This window comes from Phascolarctos cinereus, unplaced genomic scaffold (genome assembly GCF_003287225.1).
Source record: "Phascolarctos cinereus isolate Bilbo 61053 unplaced genomic scaffold, phaCin_HiC Scaffold_7;HRSCAF=346, whole genome shotgun sequence".
Taxonomy (NCBI): domain Eukaryota; kingdom Metazoa; phylum Chordata; class Mammalia; order Diprotodontia; family Phascolarctidae; genus Phascolarctos; species Phascolarctos cinereus.
In genome coordinates this window covers 170,978,008-170,997,071 of record NW_027556180.1, presented here as the reverse complement: position 1 = coordinate 170,997,071, position 19,064 = coordinate 170,978,008, and the positions used below count along the sequence as shown (strand labels likewise).

General features: G+C 37.5%; 1 protein-coding gene across 3 annotated transcripts in view; it reads right to left on the bottom strand.

Annotated features, from left to right (window-relative positions):
* Nucleotides 1-1,119: 1,119 nt before the first annotated feature.
* The window catches only part of TFDP1 (transcription factor Dp-1), a 137,504-nt gene continuing 119,559 nt past the window's right edge, over nt 1,120-19,064 (bottom strand). For all 3 annotated transcript variants that reach the window (XM_020965161.2, XM_020965162.2, XM_020965163.2), the window contains 4 exons: nt 16,972-17,123; nt 15,801-15,967; nt 9,402-9,483; nt 1,120-2,408 (listed from right to left, as the gene is read on the bottom strand). In XM_020965161.2, coding sequence (XP_020820820.1) covers nt 2,261-2,408; nt 9,402-9,483; nt 15,801-15,967; nt 16,972-17,123 — 549 coding nt within the window. In that variant the 3' untranslated portion in view covers nt 1,120-2,260. The remainder of the gene's footprint in view (nt 2,409-9,401; nt 9,484-15,800; nt 15,968-16,971; nt 17,124-19,064) is intronic.

The following is a 19,064-nucleotide window of genomic DNA, read 5'->3' as shown; positions in this document are numbered from 1 at the left end:
ATTGATATTTCCTTCATATTTAAAGTACATTCTTGAATGGTTGATTCCACTATGTTACTGGACATAAAGATGTTTAAAAAACCAGATCTCTTGATGACAGAAGGAAAGCATATGGTATCAGAAGCATGCTTCTATCTCATAGTTAAGTCTCAATCATATATAGCAAGAGGGGAATGGAACAGCGTGGCTAAACAAATATAAAGTTCACCGAATTAATTATTTCAACTTCCAATTACATCCAAACACTACTAGAATTAGTTGATTAGATTGACTGATTTGAGTTTCATCATTCCCTGTTCATTCCCTTAAAATGAGTTTATAAGGTTTTTACATATGAGATATTTATCTTGAATGATCAAACGTTGACTGTACATTTATTTACATGGGTAATTTTTGAGACTTTCTTCCCTTCTGAATTTCATTAACCTATTTCATTTATTAAAGGATATCAAGATTAAGTAAATGGCCATAATTTTCACTTTCTCCTCAATAAAGGGTCATCTTTTCTAATGGTCAAAAACCTTAAAAAAATCCATTGTCATGATGTTACTTAAGTCAAAATCAACACATAGCAAATTAGCGGTATAGAAACCGAGATGTATGGCGTCATTCATGTAAGTAAAATTTGTAAGTCACTTTCAATTACCTATTATCATGAGGGTGAGATGAAAACCTGTCCCAATTATTAGGGCACTGTAAAAGTTACTGTCTGTCAGAAAATAAAGCCATCTTTTATGTTATATACATTATTATCTTATTTCCTTCAGTATTCCATAAATTAGCCAGGAGGACACTGGTTCTTCTGGCCCTACCACCTCCATGCAGGTGAATACTGTAGTCAGGTATAATCAGCATGGGAGGTCAAGAAATAAAACCCCTCATAAATGCAACATAGGGCAATGTTAGGAATTAAGGGTGTCACAAAGTTCGTCACCAGGGTATATCTTTTAGGTCCTGGCAATTCAATTTCACTCAATTTTTAAAGCAAAGCCAGACCAAAAAAAAATTCTAGACAGAATAATCCTGAATTAGAAAAACACAGAGCTTGTTTAAAATGCCCATGCGCGTTTTATTAATAAAAACTAACAGTGCCAAGTTAAACAAGTCAAACAATTAAAGTCTCTTTAAATTCCATAAAATATTACAGAAAAGTTTATTTGTGTTTCAATAAAAAGACTATTGTCTTTGTACAGGCAGCTGACAGCATTTGTGCAGTTAATTTTGCTTTGTGAATAAATTTAAAAAGAGACTACACCGCCTGCCTGAAATGCCTTTTTTTTTAATAAAAAAAGAACTATTAAAAATGATTGACAAATTTTGAGTTAAAAAACTGTTAAAACATTTTCTATATTTAATTTCAACTTTATAATAGATTACAGGAAGATGCTTACGAAACAAATACAAACATTTGTTTCTGTACATGTCTTTAAATGATAGACTTATAAGTATGTAAACAACTATATAATAAAAAGTTTCCAAAGTCTGCCTGTAAGAAATCAGGCAAATTTTACATAAGCAATAAATCATTCCAAACCTTCAAGATATTTTATATAGCTGCACCAGCATGGCAGTAAACTTTTGCCAAACAAAAACTTTTTTTTTTAACCTTTTTAATCCATACATACCAACATATAGAGGAAAATTATATAAACTTGATGGAATTACAACAGTAAATATAATTTAAGGGAAATAAATTCATAGCATTTATGGAGCTTAATGTTTAAAAAAGTAAAACTTTTTTTTTGTTTGGTTCTTTGGACATTGAATAATTTAGCAAAATAAAAACGTATCATTTGCTATCCATCAATTAGTGGCACCACTCAAAACACTCTGCAAATAAATGGCCATTCAGTGAACCATTTTCCACAAAAGGATAGCCTTTTATTTTCATTGATGTGGATGAAGTACAATTTCTTCAACAAATTCAGCGAGAATTGTTATGGGGCAAAATGGACATTCCTTCAAGTAAAAAATATTAGAAAACAAAACACAAAATCCTACCGAGTAAATAAAGGATCTGCATTAGCACACTGGTATCAAAACACACATTCACACCACATTTTAAAAATCCTACGAAAAACAATCCTTGCTTGCTTATCAGAGCCGCACTCTCTAAATTCAACAGCTTACCAATATTTCCTTAGGGGTAGGATCAAAAATAAAAATAAAAATCCACATTTTTAAAAAAAGTTCTCTTCCCTAGAACAATTTATTCCTGAAGCTGAATTTGAAGGGAGGGAAACGTCTACACGCCAAGAAATCAGTCTTCATCATCATTTTCATTAAAGTCATCATCATCGTCATCGTCTTCCCCAACGTAAGATACTGGAGTTTCAACTCTGGAGCCACTGTACTGAGAGCCGTTGGAACTCGTTGCCAACATTCCATCTGTACCATTGGTAAAATCACTGCAGGGTGAAAAATAACAGCTGTCATTGTAGTCCCCAAGGTGAACTTCTTTTTTTTTTTTAACTTAAAGGGCTTAAGAAGGGCAGTAGGCAATGCATTCGTAGTGTAAGTTTTTAAGGTTTGGACATAGAAGCGTAAACACATAGATCAATTGTCATTGACACAGAATCTTTTGCCCTCCAGGAACTTTCACTTACAGTGGCATATTTGTCCTCATAGTATTCCTATGAAGAATATGGTGACAGGCTAGGAAACTAGCTCTCCAAAGATTCATAACTTATTCAAGTCTACACAGTAATCACAATAGTGATAGCATCTAAGTGACACCTTCCCACAAGGAGCACAAATGATGGGCCAATTTGTGTAATGGTTTAAAAAATATATATTTGCTGCCAATCAACATTTCAGACAATTTGATACCCACCAGTAACCTGTACTACGTGACTTGTTCAGGGTCACAAGTAAGTGGCAAAGGCAGTTTTCCTGACTCCAATTCTAGCACTCTAACTTCTGAACCACTTAGCTGCCACAGGACCTAAGGTCCCTGCACAGATGCAGAACTTCTCATGATATATGCAATGGGCTAAAATAGGAAATGCTACTCTATGTCTACTTGAGAGCTAGCTACACACCTTTCCATCAGTAAGATCTCCCCAGATGGCACCATTTCTAGAACATTTCTGGGATTCCAATCTACTTGACTCAGGTTGAAACCAGGAAGATGTCCCAGAGCAAGAAGATCCACAGGCCCAAAATGGTCAAGAACTTGTGAGCTGTTATGCCCAAAGCAGCTAACTGGCAACACTGGGACATCTTTGGTACCCTCCAGCCATTCTGGCAAGCTACCCAAAGATGTCTGTGAACTAAATATCACTGTTGATTAGTATTCAAAAAAACCCAGAAACTTTTAAAACTATTGCAGGAATTCAGCAGGCCCCAAAATACGAGTATATGGCACTTTGCACATACTGCAGAAGGTGCTAAATCCTTAGTAAATTTTAGTTAGTAGTGATGATAATCATAAGCAGCAAAGCCAAGCATTCAAAGCAAGCTTTTTTTTACTTCCGATGTGCTTCTTCTTCTATAAGACCACTGTTGTAAGCATATCACGAGAAAAAACAGCTACGGATCTGTCAAAGTACCTTATTATCATTGCTAATGCTTGCCTGATACAGTGATGAATCAGTAGTGTCATGTGTTAGGTAACTTAACTAACGGTACAAATTGCAACATATTTACAAGTTGTCATTCTGTCAGATTATTGTCCATGTCCTTCTATAAATCCCCTATAGAGGATTTCCCTGATACAAGGGAGAGCTTCTTATCTTTATATACCACTGCAAGTGTTGGGCTGTCCACCTCTCATCCCTACAGTGCTAGCCAATTTCTAATAATCTGCTTGATGATGGCTTTGAAGCCACTTCTTACACACAAGTTCTAGCTGGCAATATGAGAAAGTATAGTGGAGTGTAAAACTATCATGTGCTTCTTTCTCCCATGTGCTTTCAGTCAAATAAGCTTTTGATTTCCCAGTGATCATGGTGATCCATGACTGACAGTCATATCCATCAGGAGAACGGTGGTGCTTAAAAAAATATTTTGTGGGTCATGGAGATGTTTAGGAATGTCTTTCCTTGGGAATGTCAAAAACATGGCATAATTGTCCCAAGAATAATATTGCCTATCTGTTTTTATTCAATTCTTCACCTAAGTCATGTACTGTCCCTATTTAAGACAGATGTACTCAAACAACTCAGTGAGCTTCCACTCAACTACATGTCATAAGTTGGGATTCCTCTGTCCATTTATTTTTTTTCCTTCCCCTCTATTTTAGGCTAAAACATTTTAATTGGCTATGGATCTTTTTACTAGGAAAGGCCTAAGATTCTGGAAGCATTACATTTACAGTATCTGTGAACAAGAGCTAGCGTACCCAACCCTTCTTTCATTCCAACTTTATGCAGGACATCCTCCATGACATCCTTTCCTTGATCCTGATAGTTATAACAGACAACATTCACAGAGCACTTTAAAGTTTGGCAAAGTACTTGTCCTATTTGACTCTCACAACAACCCAGTGAGTTAGGTGCTATTATTTTAAATTTCACTTTATGGATGAAGAAACTGAAGCTGAGAAGTTAAGTGACTCGCCCATGGTTAGAGAAGTGGCAATTAGATCATGCAGGAGTTGAATCTAGTCCCACCACCCTCTGTACAAAAGGAATCAAGGAATTGTATCATCTTGTATGCATAAAGGATAGCTTGCTTTAGTTTTGCAGGCTACATTTCAATTAACCAAGTTTAATGATTTTTTTAATAATAAAAAAATATGGAGAAACAAGTTCTTCATACTTTTCAGGCAATTGTGTGACTCCAGCGATATAGAAATGATGTGACTAGTGATACAGATGCTGAAGAAAACGGTAAAAGCCTGTGGGCTCTTTTCATAAGGGGTCCTTAAGGATACCTTCAGTTTATGTATAGATCATGCAGATGAAAGAAAAACAGGTATATAGCTTAGTACTTGATACTTTCTTAGCTGCCTTTTTTTCCTAATAATACTGTCTAGATGTTTTCTCTCCTCTTTTCATTTTTTTCCCAATCCTTGGGATAGCTTGAAAGTGGATGCCTGAATTCCTTCAAAAGTGTGTCACTGACAAAAAACATGCTTCTTCTGTGTGTCCTTGGTTGGGTCAAGCTGCTCCTTCTAACTTCATATGTCTTGATGGTTCCAATGACCAAGAAGAGAAAAGATCATTACACCAAGGATGACCAATCCACTCAATTTTGTGTCATCATGCTTTATAGCCTAAGTTCTATCAGGTTGGATTTGCTTAGTTGGTTTTCATATAAAAATCTATTTGCTTGTTTTATCATCTATTGCTTTGAGATGTGACACCTCCCACTATCTTCAGCAATCCTCCTCCAACACGTTTTGTTAATGGTATACTCAAAATTAGTGTTATCTATGACTGCCATGTTTGTCCGCTTAGCCAGAAAATCAAACACATTTACAAACTGTGGTGGTTTTCAGGGCTGTTTTGGTCTTCCTATTGTGGCAACTGTTTTATAGAAATTAGAATCTCAAAGAAATGGTGATAATTAGATGCCATTACTTTTTTCCCTACTTCTCAAGAGTTGACATATCTAAACATGTCGTGTTTTTAAAGATTTCCTTCTAACAAGGTACATCTCATGTAAATGTTAATTAAGATCATACCAGATTCTCTGACATATATAACAAGAGATAACTCTGTTCGATGATCCTCCAATTATCAAGAAAGCCATAAAACAACTGTAGCCTCAATCAAGGTGTTCACCAATATCATGAAGTATGTGTGCTACACAGAGTCCAAAGAAAACACAGATTTTCCCTATGGAAAAGTCCACGTGATATTTCTGTAGTAGATGTTCTTGCGCTGGATACAATAAGCATTGAAATCTCCTCAATGAGATCTACAACCACTCAAAATAATTCAGCCTAGGAATTCAGAGAAGTTGGTGGAAGAATAACCACAGTCTAGAACAGGGGTGGGGAACTTCCGGTTTTCAAGGCCACATGTGGCCCTCTAGGTCTTCAAGTGTGGCCCTTTGACTGATTTGTTCTGTGAAGTTTGGATTCCATCCAATGGCTGCACTTGAGGACCTAGAGGGACACATGTGGCCTTGAGGCTGAAGGTTCCCCACCCCTTGTCTAAACTGTGACGTACAGCTGAATAGGTAGTCCATTGAGCTGATCCATCAATGATACTCTTTATCATACAGCTATCCATAGATAGACAATGAGCTGGGACCCAGAATCAAATGGGAAAAGATAGGTTAGATTGCATTTGTGAAATTGCATTGGCTTCAGGGACACCATGCTCTCTTCTGGTGCAAAGATCTATCTTTTAAACATAAATATTTTTTGAGTAATGATAGATGGCTATGAACGGAACATCATCTCCAAAGAACTCGATACAGATGAATGAAATGAATGGAAAAGAACTCAAGCAATTCCTGTGTGCAAATTCCTGTGAATACAAATGGAAAAGTAAGATAGTCCTTGCTCTCAAGAAGCTCACATTTTAATAGGAAGAGATGACACACACATATTCTAGGAGGTTCCAGCTGCGAATCAGCACAGGCTCAGTGGTTCTTAGGGTGCAGTAGCAAAGCAGATGGTGGGACATCTTTAATGTCACTCCCATGGTTAAAATAACATTTCTTATGATGAGCCAACTGACAGTGCCATGGACTTTGGTGGTAACAACTTCTTTGCTGGGTCTTCAGTAGCTATTCCACTGCAAGGCAATGGCGATGGCCCCTGCAGTAGTAGTTACTACTTCACATCTCCACAAGAGTTGATTTCCTGGATGATGGCTGGAGGGGCTGGGCTAGATGTAGGGCCTATGATCTTGGAGATGTGTGAGGTGGGGGAGTGGGGAGGTGGTGAGGGCTATTGCTATTCTTGGGGCTCTTGGGCTGCCCCCATAGGAGATGATCTGAGGGGAGATAGTGGCAAAAAATCTGACACCCTTAGCACGCTGTGCCTCTTATCTCTTTTCTTTGTGATATTTTTTAGAACCTCTTGTGTTCCATATATTATTGCTGAACGTATTGAATATATGAGCTTTGCTTTGGGGCCATTACAAGAACTCTGCAATTACTTACAAACAACCCAGTCCACTTCCTTTCCCTCATCCTAATCAGGGCTTAACTCATCCACCTGTATGATCTGTCACAGATATATATAGTGACAGACAAACTTTACAGGGAGTCCGTCCAAATGCATGTTGTAATCTGGACAACGGACATTCTTCACCCACAGGATTTTCCTGTGTGGATGGTCAACCCAAATTCTTCTGAATAATTACAAAATTTTTCCAGGAGTGAATATTCTAGAGATTGATGCAATCAGCACAATGCCATCCACCAGAAGAAACATGTAGAAGTCATCATCCACAGAGAACCCCAGTTCAGCTTGTACTTTGTGCTGGATCTCATCTATCACAGTGGCACATACCTCTGGGGAGCATAAAGTTCCCTACTTTATGCTTCTATTGATGTTATCACCAGGGAATCATTGAACAGACTTATTTCTGTTACATCTTTCGAGGAATCTGGAATGCCTTTAATGTATGGATGGTAGATATTGTGTTGAAAAAGGGTCCATATAATGGTGCTTTTTACAACAAAGTCAAATCAAGAAGAATTTACTGAGTGCCTACTATGTGCCAGGCACTAAAATGCTTTGTGGGGGTGAAGGGGGAAGTGAAGGGAAGAGAAGCAAAGCTGTAATCAATAATACACACAGTGGATCTTATAGTCTCTGCATTTTTGAGTTAATTGTCAAACGGTAAGGTATGGCCCACTACTAAATGTTACTATGAAAGTCCACTTGTTCCCTATTAAAACCTCTATCTAAGAGGCCCTTGAGTCATGTTTAGATGACTACCACAAAGATTTATATAAATGGGGGAGCTCAGTATTTCTGACATTCTGGTCTCCTTGTTGTGGCAATAAATTTACATTAGTTAAATGCCTATGTAAAATCATTATTCTCAGTATTTATTCATTTCTGTTTCTGATGTCATCTCAGCCATTTTTGATCGCCAGGATTCAATTATTTCAATTTAATAGCGTATCTTTTTCTCATTATCATTCCTTCTTCTTGGTTTTTACTCATTCCAGCTTCAGCTGTGCCAAGTCAACAGTTTGACTCTTTAGCCAGGGATAACTTCAACATCAATAACAAGTCATCTGTTCTGCTAAAATATTGATTTTATTTTTTTTGTGATGTTATTTGGTGTTTACCATGTCTAACATCAACCAATTATTTTCTCAAATAAAGTGTTCATGATATAAAGGTATGAGGCTTCAGTTTAATTTATGTCTTTAGCCTCTGTCATTCCTTCTTCCTAAATTATGCTTTCTCACATATTTTTCCCCATCCTCACTCTTCCTGCCTTTGTGCTGAAGTCAGAGAATATGTTGATTTAATAAGGAGGGTCTTACTGAGTTCTTTAAAGAATCTACTTCTTTCTTCATTCATCATTCATTCATTCTATTTCTTCATCCCTTATCTGAGGGATATACACAATTACTTCTATGGTAATCTTTTTTTTTAATAAATACTTATTAATACTGTAATACATGATATTCCACACAAGGTAATGTTTCTTACTGCCTTTGTTTTGTTTTGTTTTGTTTTCTTTTGGCTAGGCAATGGGGTTAAGTGGCTTGCCCAGGGTCACACAGCTAGTATGTGTTATGTGTCTGAGGCCAGATTTGAAATCAGGTCCTCCTGAATCCAGGGCCGGTGCTCTATCCACTGTGCCATCTAGCTGCCCTCTTACTGCCTTTGGATATATGATCAAACCCATTTCTCCAACTCCTTTTTGTAATTTCCAGTTAGGGTGGAATTTCCTTCTTTCTTTTTACAGTGAGAAGGTCTTCCACCAAGTTCCTCTCAGATGTTTTGTCATGGTATGGAGATAACCCCGATTTCTTGAAGGCTATGTGAGCAAAGCATCCAGTTTGGCAGATTCCATCATGCTAAAATATTTCCAGTATGGCCCCACCAATAGATGGAGTCTGTTTTCCAAGGACCAGCCTAGCTAAGTAGAGAATGGTACATCACCAATGGTCTGAACACTTGGTGATAAACTTTTGGTCATGGTAACCCACATAAATGTGAATAATTATTATCACAAAAAGCAAAGTTCTAAATTCAATGAGTCCAATGTGGTAGAATACAACTTGAGGTAAATTTGTTAGGAAAAGAAAGTAATATAAGCAAAGAAAAAACTCCTAGGCAAGTTAGACAGCAGGATAAGTTATAGAGGCAGAAATCAAATTTGTTGATGTAGCACAGCTGAACAAACTATTCATCTCCAACCAGTATATCAGTTACGTGCTTAAAAGTACTCAGCCATGTTGAAAACAAAAAGTGAAATACAATTTTTAGAAAAGAGATGCTCTTCTGTATTAATTCTACAAACTAGTTTCACCTGGCAGAAAACCTTGTGCCACTTGAAGTTGAACCTGATGATGATGTGACATATACACTGCTGATTGATCCCTGAGCCATTTCTGAAAAACAGAAAGAAAATAAGTCACTTAATTAAGACAAAAAACAAACAAGAAATGTGAAAAGGCAAAGGAAATCGAGGTTATTCAAAAAAGAAGAAGAAACGGCTAAGAGGCGGAAGCTTAATGATAGCCTTCATACAATGACGGTGATCAACTGTTCCTAATAGCCAAGAAGAACAGAAGGAAACAGGTTTAAAATAACTACAGCATGAGGAATATAAATAAGCCAGGAAGTCAGAGGGAAAAGAACACTGTTAAGTTATATGATTTTTTGGAAATAGATCTTGCTTTCTCTAGGATGGTTTGGTCAACTTCTGACCAATTACAAGCAATAAACTAATTCTTTAAGGTCAGTCCTTTCTAGCCCATTCATATGCTTCATCTTTTTTTTTTCTGCCAGTTCATGTCTTTTAAAAAATGTTTTACTGGTGGCTTGCCTTCATATCCATCATTTCCCATTCTTCCCTCTCGACTAAAACCTCCCCAAGTGACAAAGAAAAACAATGAAACAAAAACATTCCGTATGGAGACTGTCTGACACTGTATACACTATTACATCCTGACAGGCCCTGACCTCTCCGCCATGAAACAAGAAGTGTATTTCATTATCTCTTCTTCTGATTTGAATTCAGATTCTTTCAAGTAATCTGTTCATTTACATTGTCGTAGTCCCTATATATACTCTCTTGGTTCTGTTATTTTGTACTGTACAGGTTTGTACAAACCTCCCCCCATTTCTTTGAATTTCTCATATTAATTTATGCATAAAGTATTTCATTACATTCATTTACCACAGGATTTTCAGCACTCCCACACCAAAGAGTACTCGCTGTTTACAGGCATTTCCTACCACCAACAGTGCTGTTAAGGGACATTCTGGCACACGTACCAGGTATTTTCCTGAGCGTTGTTTTGTCTTTGATTCCCGTGGGGCATATGCTGAGAAGTGGGACTGCTCAGTGGGGACAGTTTAGATAGACACTCTATTTCCATGATCACAAATTAAGAGAATAGTTGGCTCATTCTGCAAGTCCACAAGCCATAGGTAAGTGTGCCTCACCTCCAAAAGCCCCTCCAATAATGTTCTCATCTTTGCCAATCTGCTTGGTGGAAGCCAAAGGCTCAAAGTTGTTTATTTTGTTATTATTACTAATAATTTGGAACATATTTTCAAATGGTCATTTAGGGTTGGTAATTCTTTTGAAAATTATTCAAATCCTTTGTTCATTAACTGGGGAATGCCACTTTGTGCAATTTCCTGTATATGTGAAGTATCAGACTTGAATCAATACCTGAGGCAAATATTTTGCCCACTTTACTCTTCTAATTCCACAGAAGCAATTCTTTTGTTTGTGCAAAGTCTTTTTAATTGTATACTCATGATTGTCCTCTTCTTCTTTTAAGCCTCTGTCCCCTGTTTGATTCTTTCCCTAGCCAAAGCTGTGAGGGGTACCTTATTTCATTCCCTTCTTACTTTTTAATAATAAGCCCTTTTATATTTCAGGTTATGTAGACAATTTGATCTCATTATAAAATACGATGCAAGATAATGAGATAAATCTAATTTCTGCCAAACTAAAGTCTAGTTTTCACAACAGTTCTTATCAAATTGAGTCCTTCCCCCCAATAATTTATGTTCTCAGGTTTATCAAACACAAGACCTACTGTTTTCATTTGCCCCTTTTTCTTGCTTATCTAATCTGTCCCACTGTTCTATTTTTCTTTTTTCAAACCATTTCCAAGTAGATTTGATTATTACTGATTTATAACATTATTGAAGGTATGGCAACACAATACCCATTTCATTTGCACCTTTTCTCATTTTTCTTAAGATTCTAGAATTTTGGGGGTTTTTGAATGAATTTTATCATTTTTGTTTAGTTCCAAGAAAATATCTCCTTGGTAATCTGACTGGTATAGCAATACATCTCCAAATTCGGGAAATAGCCATTTTTATTATAAGGACATAGTCCCAGCACAAGCAATGAATTTATAGAAGTCTCCTCTTATTTCTGAGGCATGTTTTACATCTCATCAGAACTTAGATTTAGAACAGGAGGGGAACATCAGAAGCTAACTAATCCAATCTATTCATTTTACAAATGAAGAAACTGAGACCTGAAGAGGATTTAAGTAATTTTTCCAAAGTCTCACAAGTAATATTAGAAGCAAAATTGAACCTAAGTTTCCTGACACTAGAATTTCTTTCTGTTATATAACACTGTTTCAGTTATATAACTCTGATGCAAGCCTCGATAGGTTAACTCTTAGACTATTAAAAATATTAATACTATTAAGATTATAATTAATATTATTAATAGTACTTTAAACTATTAAAACTTAAATATTAAACAGGTTAATATTTGGTGCATTTTATATTTTTTTTCCAGTGAAATTTCTCATCATCATGTCTTGTTTTTGTTAGTATTGTACAAAAATGCTGATGATTACCTTGGATTTATTTTATATTTGCTACCCTTCTATATCTATTAATCACTCTTATCAATCTCTCTGCTGATTCTTTAGGATTTTCTAATCATACCACCATGCTGTCTACAAACAGAAATAGTTTTGCCTCTTTTTTGTACATTGGATTTTGTTTTCTTGCTACTACAGCTAGCATTTCTAGAATTATGTTATGTAATACAGCCTATTTGTTTCAGTCGTTTTTAAATAAATGAGTGAAGTATCTGTCAAAAGCTTCTTCTGTATCTACGAAAATAATGATAGCTTTTCTTACATATGGTTTACATATGTTTTCCTAATGTCAAACCATTCTCGCATCCGTGGCATGAATCCATCACAGACATACTGAATTATTTTCTAAGGATTTCATTTAAAATTTCACATTGATGTTCTTTACCAAGGCTAATGTACCATTTCTGTCTCTATCCAACAACGTTAACAAAAACAACAGCAACAGCAACAGCAACTGGTTAAAAGTGAATACTATAAAATTATAGCGACCAAGTTTGGTACCTAAGAAGTTATAGGAAATGGAATCTCTGCTTGCTACTTTGCAGAAGCTGGGAGGAGGTGGAAGGCTTCAAGGGTGTGGAGCACTGATCGTAACAGACTTTTTCATTATGTTGGTTCACTTTTTGCCGAACTTTTTTCTTAATAAGAGATGGCTCTCTGCTGAGAGTGGAGTTTAGGGACACCATGGATAATGTAGGTGACATTAGTAAATTTAATTTGTTAAAGGTTTGGTAAAATTTCTGTTTCTATTTTGGAGAATGTTTTTGGTGGAACAGGATTAATGACTCTTTAAATGTCTGAAAATATTCAATCATAAATACATTTGTCTCAAGATTTTTCCCCGTTTTGGCAAATCATTTAAGGACTGGTAACATCTTTCTCTAAAGCAGGGTCATGTAAGATCTCTACTTTATTACTCCATTATACCCTAGTATATGATCAACTTTTATAAAGTTGCCTTGTATACACTGAAAAATACGCATATTTAACATATCCATTCACAAGTCATCACAGGTCAGGTAGATTTAGTTTAACAATTTATTCACTTCTACATTTTCCTTATCTTCCTGTTCAATTTATCTTACTGTTAGAGGAATACTAAATGATTACTGTTACTTTCATTGTCTTTTTATGATTTACTTATCTTTTTTTAGGAATTGCTATGCTGTGCTATTTGACGCATATCTGTTCATTTCTCAACATCTATGGTGCCTTTAAACATAACAGTCTCTCTGTCTACCTGGACTTGATCAGTGTTTACTGTTGTCTCATCTGAGAGCAGAATTGGGGCTTCCTTTTCTAAGAGTTTCCTGAGGTGGAACAGGTTTCGTTCTATCCCTGTACTTGTTTTTCTCAGTGTAACTGTATTTTAATTATCTTTCTCGCAGGCAACAAATTATTTGGATTTTGTTTTCTTATCCATTTCTTTGTTACTGAAGAAGTTAACTTTTCACATTTAGAGTCATCTATGTAGTCTTCATGGCTATTAAGTTTGCATTATCTTCCCTTAACTACTTGACATGAGCATGCAAACAGATATGCATACACTCTCTGGGATGTGAATCAGTCCTCATTATCTCTCTTTTAACCTATGCAGCTCAGTTCTGCTTTCTCTCAGTTCTATCCTCGCAGGACATCCAATGGCCTTCTCTTTGACAGTGGGAGTAAGAACTGAAATGCATCACTCAGTCTTAATAGCAGCTATCTTCTCGAGTATCCAAGCTCCCTGCACAAAGTCCACTGCAGGTCTCTTATCTGCTTCCTTCCTCCTTCCTTAGGGTTGCTCCATGATGAGCCAAATCATTTCCTTTCTGCTGGCTATACCTAAATCCTACTTTTCCCTCTGTATTTTGTGCCTCAATGATATTCCCCAACGGCAGAGGGAGGAACTGAAAAATTCTAACCTTCCTCTCCCCTCTAGTGCTGACCAGTCATCATCTAGGTCCTTTGTTTCACTCACTCCTTTCTCTATTTAGAAGAAATGTCTTTGTATTATTTTACCACCTATAATACTGGGTTATCCAAGGCATAGGATTTTTTTCCTCACAAAAAAATAATTCACTTCCCCTACCTCTTCTCCTGATTTTTCCTATTATGCCTTTTACTACTTAGATTATCTATTAATACTCTTTTTGCTTTCTCCCACTCAGCATGTCAAGTTTTGGTGTTTTTTTTTTTTAAATCAAACAGAACCTATTTTCAAGTTCAGCATTCTTGTTTTACAGAGCTCTCATGTTTCCAGTATGGTTTTCTTTTTAAAATTCTCCTCTATCATTTTTTTCCTTCCAGAGCTTCATTTTTGTGTTCCAGTTGTTACTTTATTTTTCCAACCTTAATTCTTTTCTACATACACTTTCTTTTCAGATTGCTCTTTTGAACCATTCTAGACATCCTTGGAGTTGCTTCCTTGTTATTTAAGAAAAGCCTTGCAGAATTTGTTGAGCTTTTTCCACCTTCCTCAAATGACTGTGATTCAATTTCTTATCACAAAATACTCATCCACTGAGAGGGCTCTTTTCTTCAAACATTTAAGCATTTCTCCCCCTCAGTTACCTCTTGAGCCATGATTACAATGATTCTGCTGACTTTTTCATGGCATTCTTGCTGAAAATGTGTTGGTTATCAATCATCTCCCCTCACAGGTCTAACATTCCTGTGCCCTCATGCTTTCAAACCAGCTCCTTCCACAGGCTGGATGAGGTCTGTTCCTATTTGAGGGTGAGAGCGGTCAGCTAGGACACGATGCAGCTAGGACTCGGAATGTCCACTACTTGTTCTCTACCTTTCTCAGTCCCACTCTTCTGTTTTCCATCATCCTTTCTGAAAATGAAATCCCTCTCACCACAAGAGCTGGTTGTGAAAGTGTCAAGGGAGATGTGGAGTGGAGAAAAGGTCCCACAGGATGCCTCTCAAAGGGGTACTTCTGGGAAACCTCTGAAGTGTGTGCTCTCTTCTACCCCCTTGTGATTCTTCCTACTGACCGCTTTTTTTCCCCTACTCCTGTGCTATATTAATCAATCTTCTTCACCATGGAGTTTCTGGTTCCTCCATTTTCTGCCAGACTCCACAATCCTCCATGACCATTTCCTTTCCAGCTTCTCCAGACTCAGGGCTATTCAGATTCAAAGGCTTCAAGCCCCCCAGGACTGGAATTTCCAGTGGGATATCAACACAGGATTAGTTAGGGAGGGACAAGAAAGCGAAAGGTAGGAAAAGGGTCCGGGACATGGGGCTGGCTAATTGGTCTTCAGGAGCAATTTATTTTGTAAAAAATTATTTGTGCCAGGTTCTTTTACTTATCTTCTTGATGTCACTGCTGAGTTTTCTAAACTTGGGGCTTTTAAATGGCATTATCTGATATGGTAGGGAGAGAGACATGCTTCACAATTCTACCAGGATTCTCCAATCCATATTGTAATATAACACATTCAAGCCACACTTTCAAGGACAACATGTCAAACTTCTCAGAAAGGGATTTTAATCATAAACCCCTCTTTCTTCAAGCTATCATATGCTAACATATTCAACCGAACAGTCAGCAGAGAAACATGTTGCTTTTTACCAGGTACATGGGATTGAAATGACGCTAAAATAAGAGAATTGCATTTGAGCACCCTATGACTTACAAATCTCAACAGCCCCTAGTTTCTGATTTTATGCCCAGTCTTTTCATTTCTTATTATCTCTGGGGGTTTTATATCTGGAATACTTCAGAAAGGAAAGGTGTAACATACTTTCACCAGAAGAGGGATCATCAACTTTAAGATCTATTGAAAGTATGTCTTTGCACACTGTCGAATGTGAACAGCATCATGGCAATCAGATACTGTCTCACTGACCTGTCACATATGGTTCCAGAGCTTTAGGTACCAAACTTCTTGCCATTTTTAGGTCTTCTGCAGAACAGCTTCCAGATTCTAGCCCACAAGCCATCCCCATTCGCTTTAATACTTCTATGTCATCGTGGATTTCAAATGTGTTGTCGAAATTAAATAGGTACTCAAATCTGAAAGGGAAGATTTCATTATTAAAACATCAGGAAGATGATGAAGATATCCTGTTGATGAACACACACCACACATGCCTGAGAGGACAATTGCTCTTGAAAGTGAAGCAAAGCCAGCAACGAGAGAAGTAGGCTGGTACCCACGAGGCAGAGAACCTGCTGCCTAGGAGCTAGAAGTATAAACATGCAGCCCTAAAACTTACATCCTCAACTTCTCCCATTCTCCAGTAAAAGTTCTCTCTGAAAACTGATAGGCTAATAATCATCCCCGCTTTCTTAGGTTTGATGAAATACTCCCTCTTCCCCCCAAAACCAGAATTATGTCTTTAACACTTAAAAATATTGGGGCAGGGATCCCAGGTCTCCCTGAGGAAAACTCCCTATACCAATGAAGACAGGCAAGTGTTCTCCCTGTAATAGTTTTACAGAGTTGGTTAAGTGACTTGTGCAGGGTAACTAAGCCAGTATATATGAGACGTTGGACTTGAACACAGCTCCTCCAACTTGGAAGCCTGCCCACTCTTCACCACACTATGCTTCCTCTCATACTTTTAAATAGACAGAATTTTTCATATTATTTTTTCTTTGAAATAAGTAACCTGCAGGCAAAGAGAAAAGCAAATTTTATGCTTTAATAATAAAAATTGTGCGATGTCATTAGACTGTATTTACTAACAAAAATTAGTAGAAGAAGAGTGATACAGCCAGTTTGGGAGCCAGGAAGACCTGAGATCAACGCCTGCTGCTGCTGCTGACACACCTGGGCTCCATGACCTGGACAAGCAAGCCACAGACTATCTGAACTGCCAATGAGTTCCTCACATCGGAGATATCACAGGGCTGGTCCCTCATCCCGTCCCTAATTAAAATTAACTGAAGGAGGTGATGTATGGATATTTTGTCTTTAACAAAACCAGCTGTGGGATTTCTTCATTTTTGATTTGAAACTCACAGCTGAAGCAAAAGGGCGGATGGAAAACTTCTCTTTTCCATAAACAACCTACTTGTCATTAGAAATACTGCAGTCGATCACTGTCTTCTTGCTGGTGTTCACAATGATAAAGGGTAGGTGTATGACAGAGTTGGAAGGTGGTGGTCGGCTGGCTTGCTGTTCTGCTTGACGATTTCTCTGCACCAAATTCTTGAAGGCAATTTGCTGAAATAAGATACACCAACTTATAGACTCACCATGTTAGTCACTCACTTTTGATACTAAATATATCTTGACCTCACCCAGAAATATAATACCTTCCTTCAGAAGAACTCTTCATACTTACATCACTGTGAGGCAAAAAATCCTAGGTCAGAGCTGGCAGGTATTTTAAAGCCCATACAAGTCAACCTTCTTATTTCATATATGCAGAAGGTGAAGGCCAGAGAAGTGAGTCAATTCACCCAAGGTCACACAACTGACGAGCCTCAGAGCTGGGACTAGAACCTAAATCTCTTGTATTGTAGTCAGGAAGGGGGGCTTGACTCAGCCTCTTTTAGAGAAGACATCAGAAATCTCCTGATTACAATGATTAATTCATGTCACCTCTTTAGCATTCAGAAAACTTTACAGTCTTCATAAAGAAAATCCATTTTGAAAATCCAGTACTCTAAGGAGTGATGTGAATTTAGGGAGTGCCCTAATATGCAGATGACTTATCATATCATTTAAATTTTAAAATTTTTTTTAATCTGTTTTTAAATGTCACGGCCCATTTCACTACTCTACCCCTCACCCACCCCAACTACACCAACATGTGACTGGGGAAAAAAACTTTCACTGTAAACATCAGCTAATTACAAGGTCCCAAAATTCTAAAGTTTGAAAGAGGCCAGCCCAGAAACAACACTAAGCAAGCTCACATCTAAAACATCCCAGATAAACTGAATCTACCATCTTCAAGGGGCTATAATCTTAGTTTCTAATTAATGCAAGTGATCCCTCCAATGACACATGCCACAGCCCATCTGTGCCTACCCATGTGACTCTCATTCCTTTTCCCTCCTAAGTTCACCACAGGGTGTCCACTCATTGTACAGGGGGTGGTTCTAGCTTTTTCCCCATATGACAAGGATAAAGCACCAGAAGGAGCACAGGAGCTGGTCGGGCTGTCCAACTGTCACCCCTCAGTCTTGATGCATGAAAAGTCCTTCTTTTTCGTCCGTACATTTCTTTGATGATATTCTTTATTACAGTTCTTCTTGATGACTCTGTATTTGTCATGTTTGGCAGCTGGCCCACAACCACCAGGAGCCTCTCTCTCACACTTGGAGGGATACACAATTTTAATTCTTTGGAGATTATAATGTTCACGATTGCAGGCACACAACGTTGACAGCAGAATACTGGTACTGAACATATGGGCCTTCCTTTCAGAGAGAAGTCAGATCACTAAAGAAGCGCTCCAACTTTCTACTTTCCTGTCTGACTCTCCCCTTCTTGGGCCTGACTCACAAACAGTCCATTTGCAGTATCTGCCCACGATGCCCATAACAATACATAAAGTCTACTGGTCGACTATCAAACAGCATGTCCTCGTCTGGAAAACATGCGTTCTTGCAACACTTCCATTTTCCTACTTGAATGATTAGGCCATACTTTTGTGGGTGGGTATGAACTTCATATTAGGAGGCTCTAAAATTTAAGGTGGGGTGGCCTTGATGTAATTAACATGTCACCCACAAACGGCCTCATAATCTACCCTTCAATTAGGACGCTACGCTGACTACGAAAGACACTTTCAGTGGGAACAGATCTCAGTTTTAATACCTTACCTAATAGGAATGAATGAACCAGATGCCTAAGTGATCATTAATTTAAAAAGTCAGGGTAGTATTGGCTAAATCATATATTAAGAAAAAAATAAAGTCCAATCAGGAAATCAAACCTAAGAGGTTACACGCAAAGAGAAAGTACTACCACAGTAGAAAACCATCCTACAGCAGACCACAGTGCTGCACACTAATGTTTCAAACAGAACATAATTTATTGCTTCTATCAGCTTTTCCCTGAAAATATAAGAGAAAATATTAAAATGCACAGGAGGTCACTCTCTAGACTCCATTCTTCTCTCTCAAACTACCATTACCATTTCCTCTTCTTCCT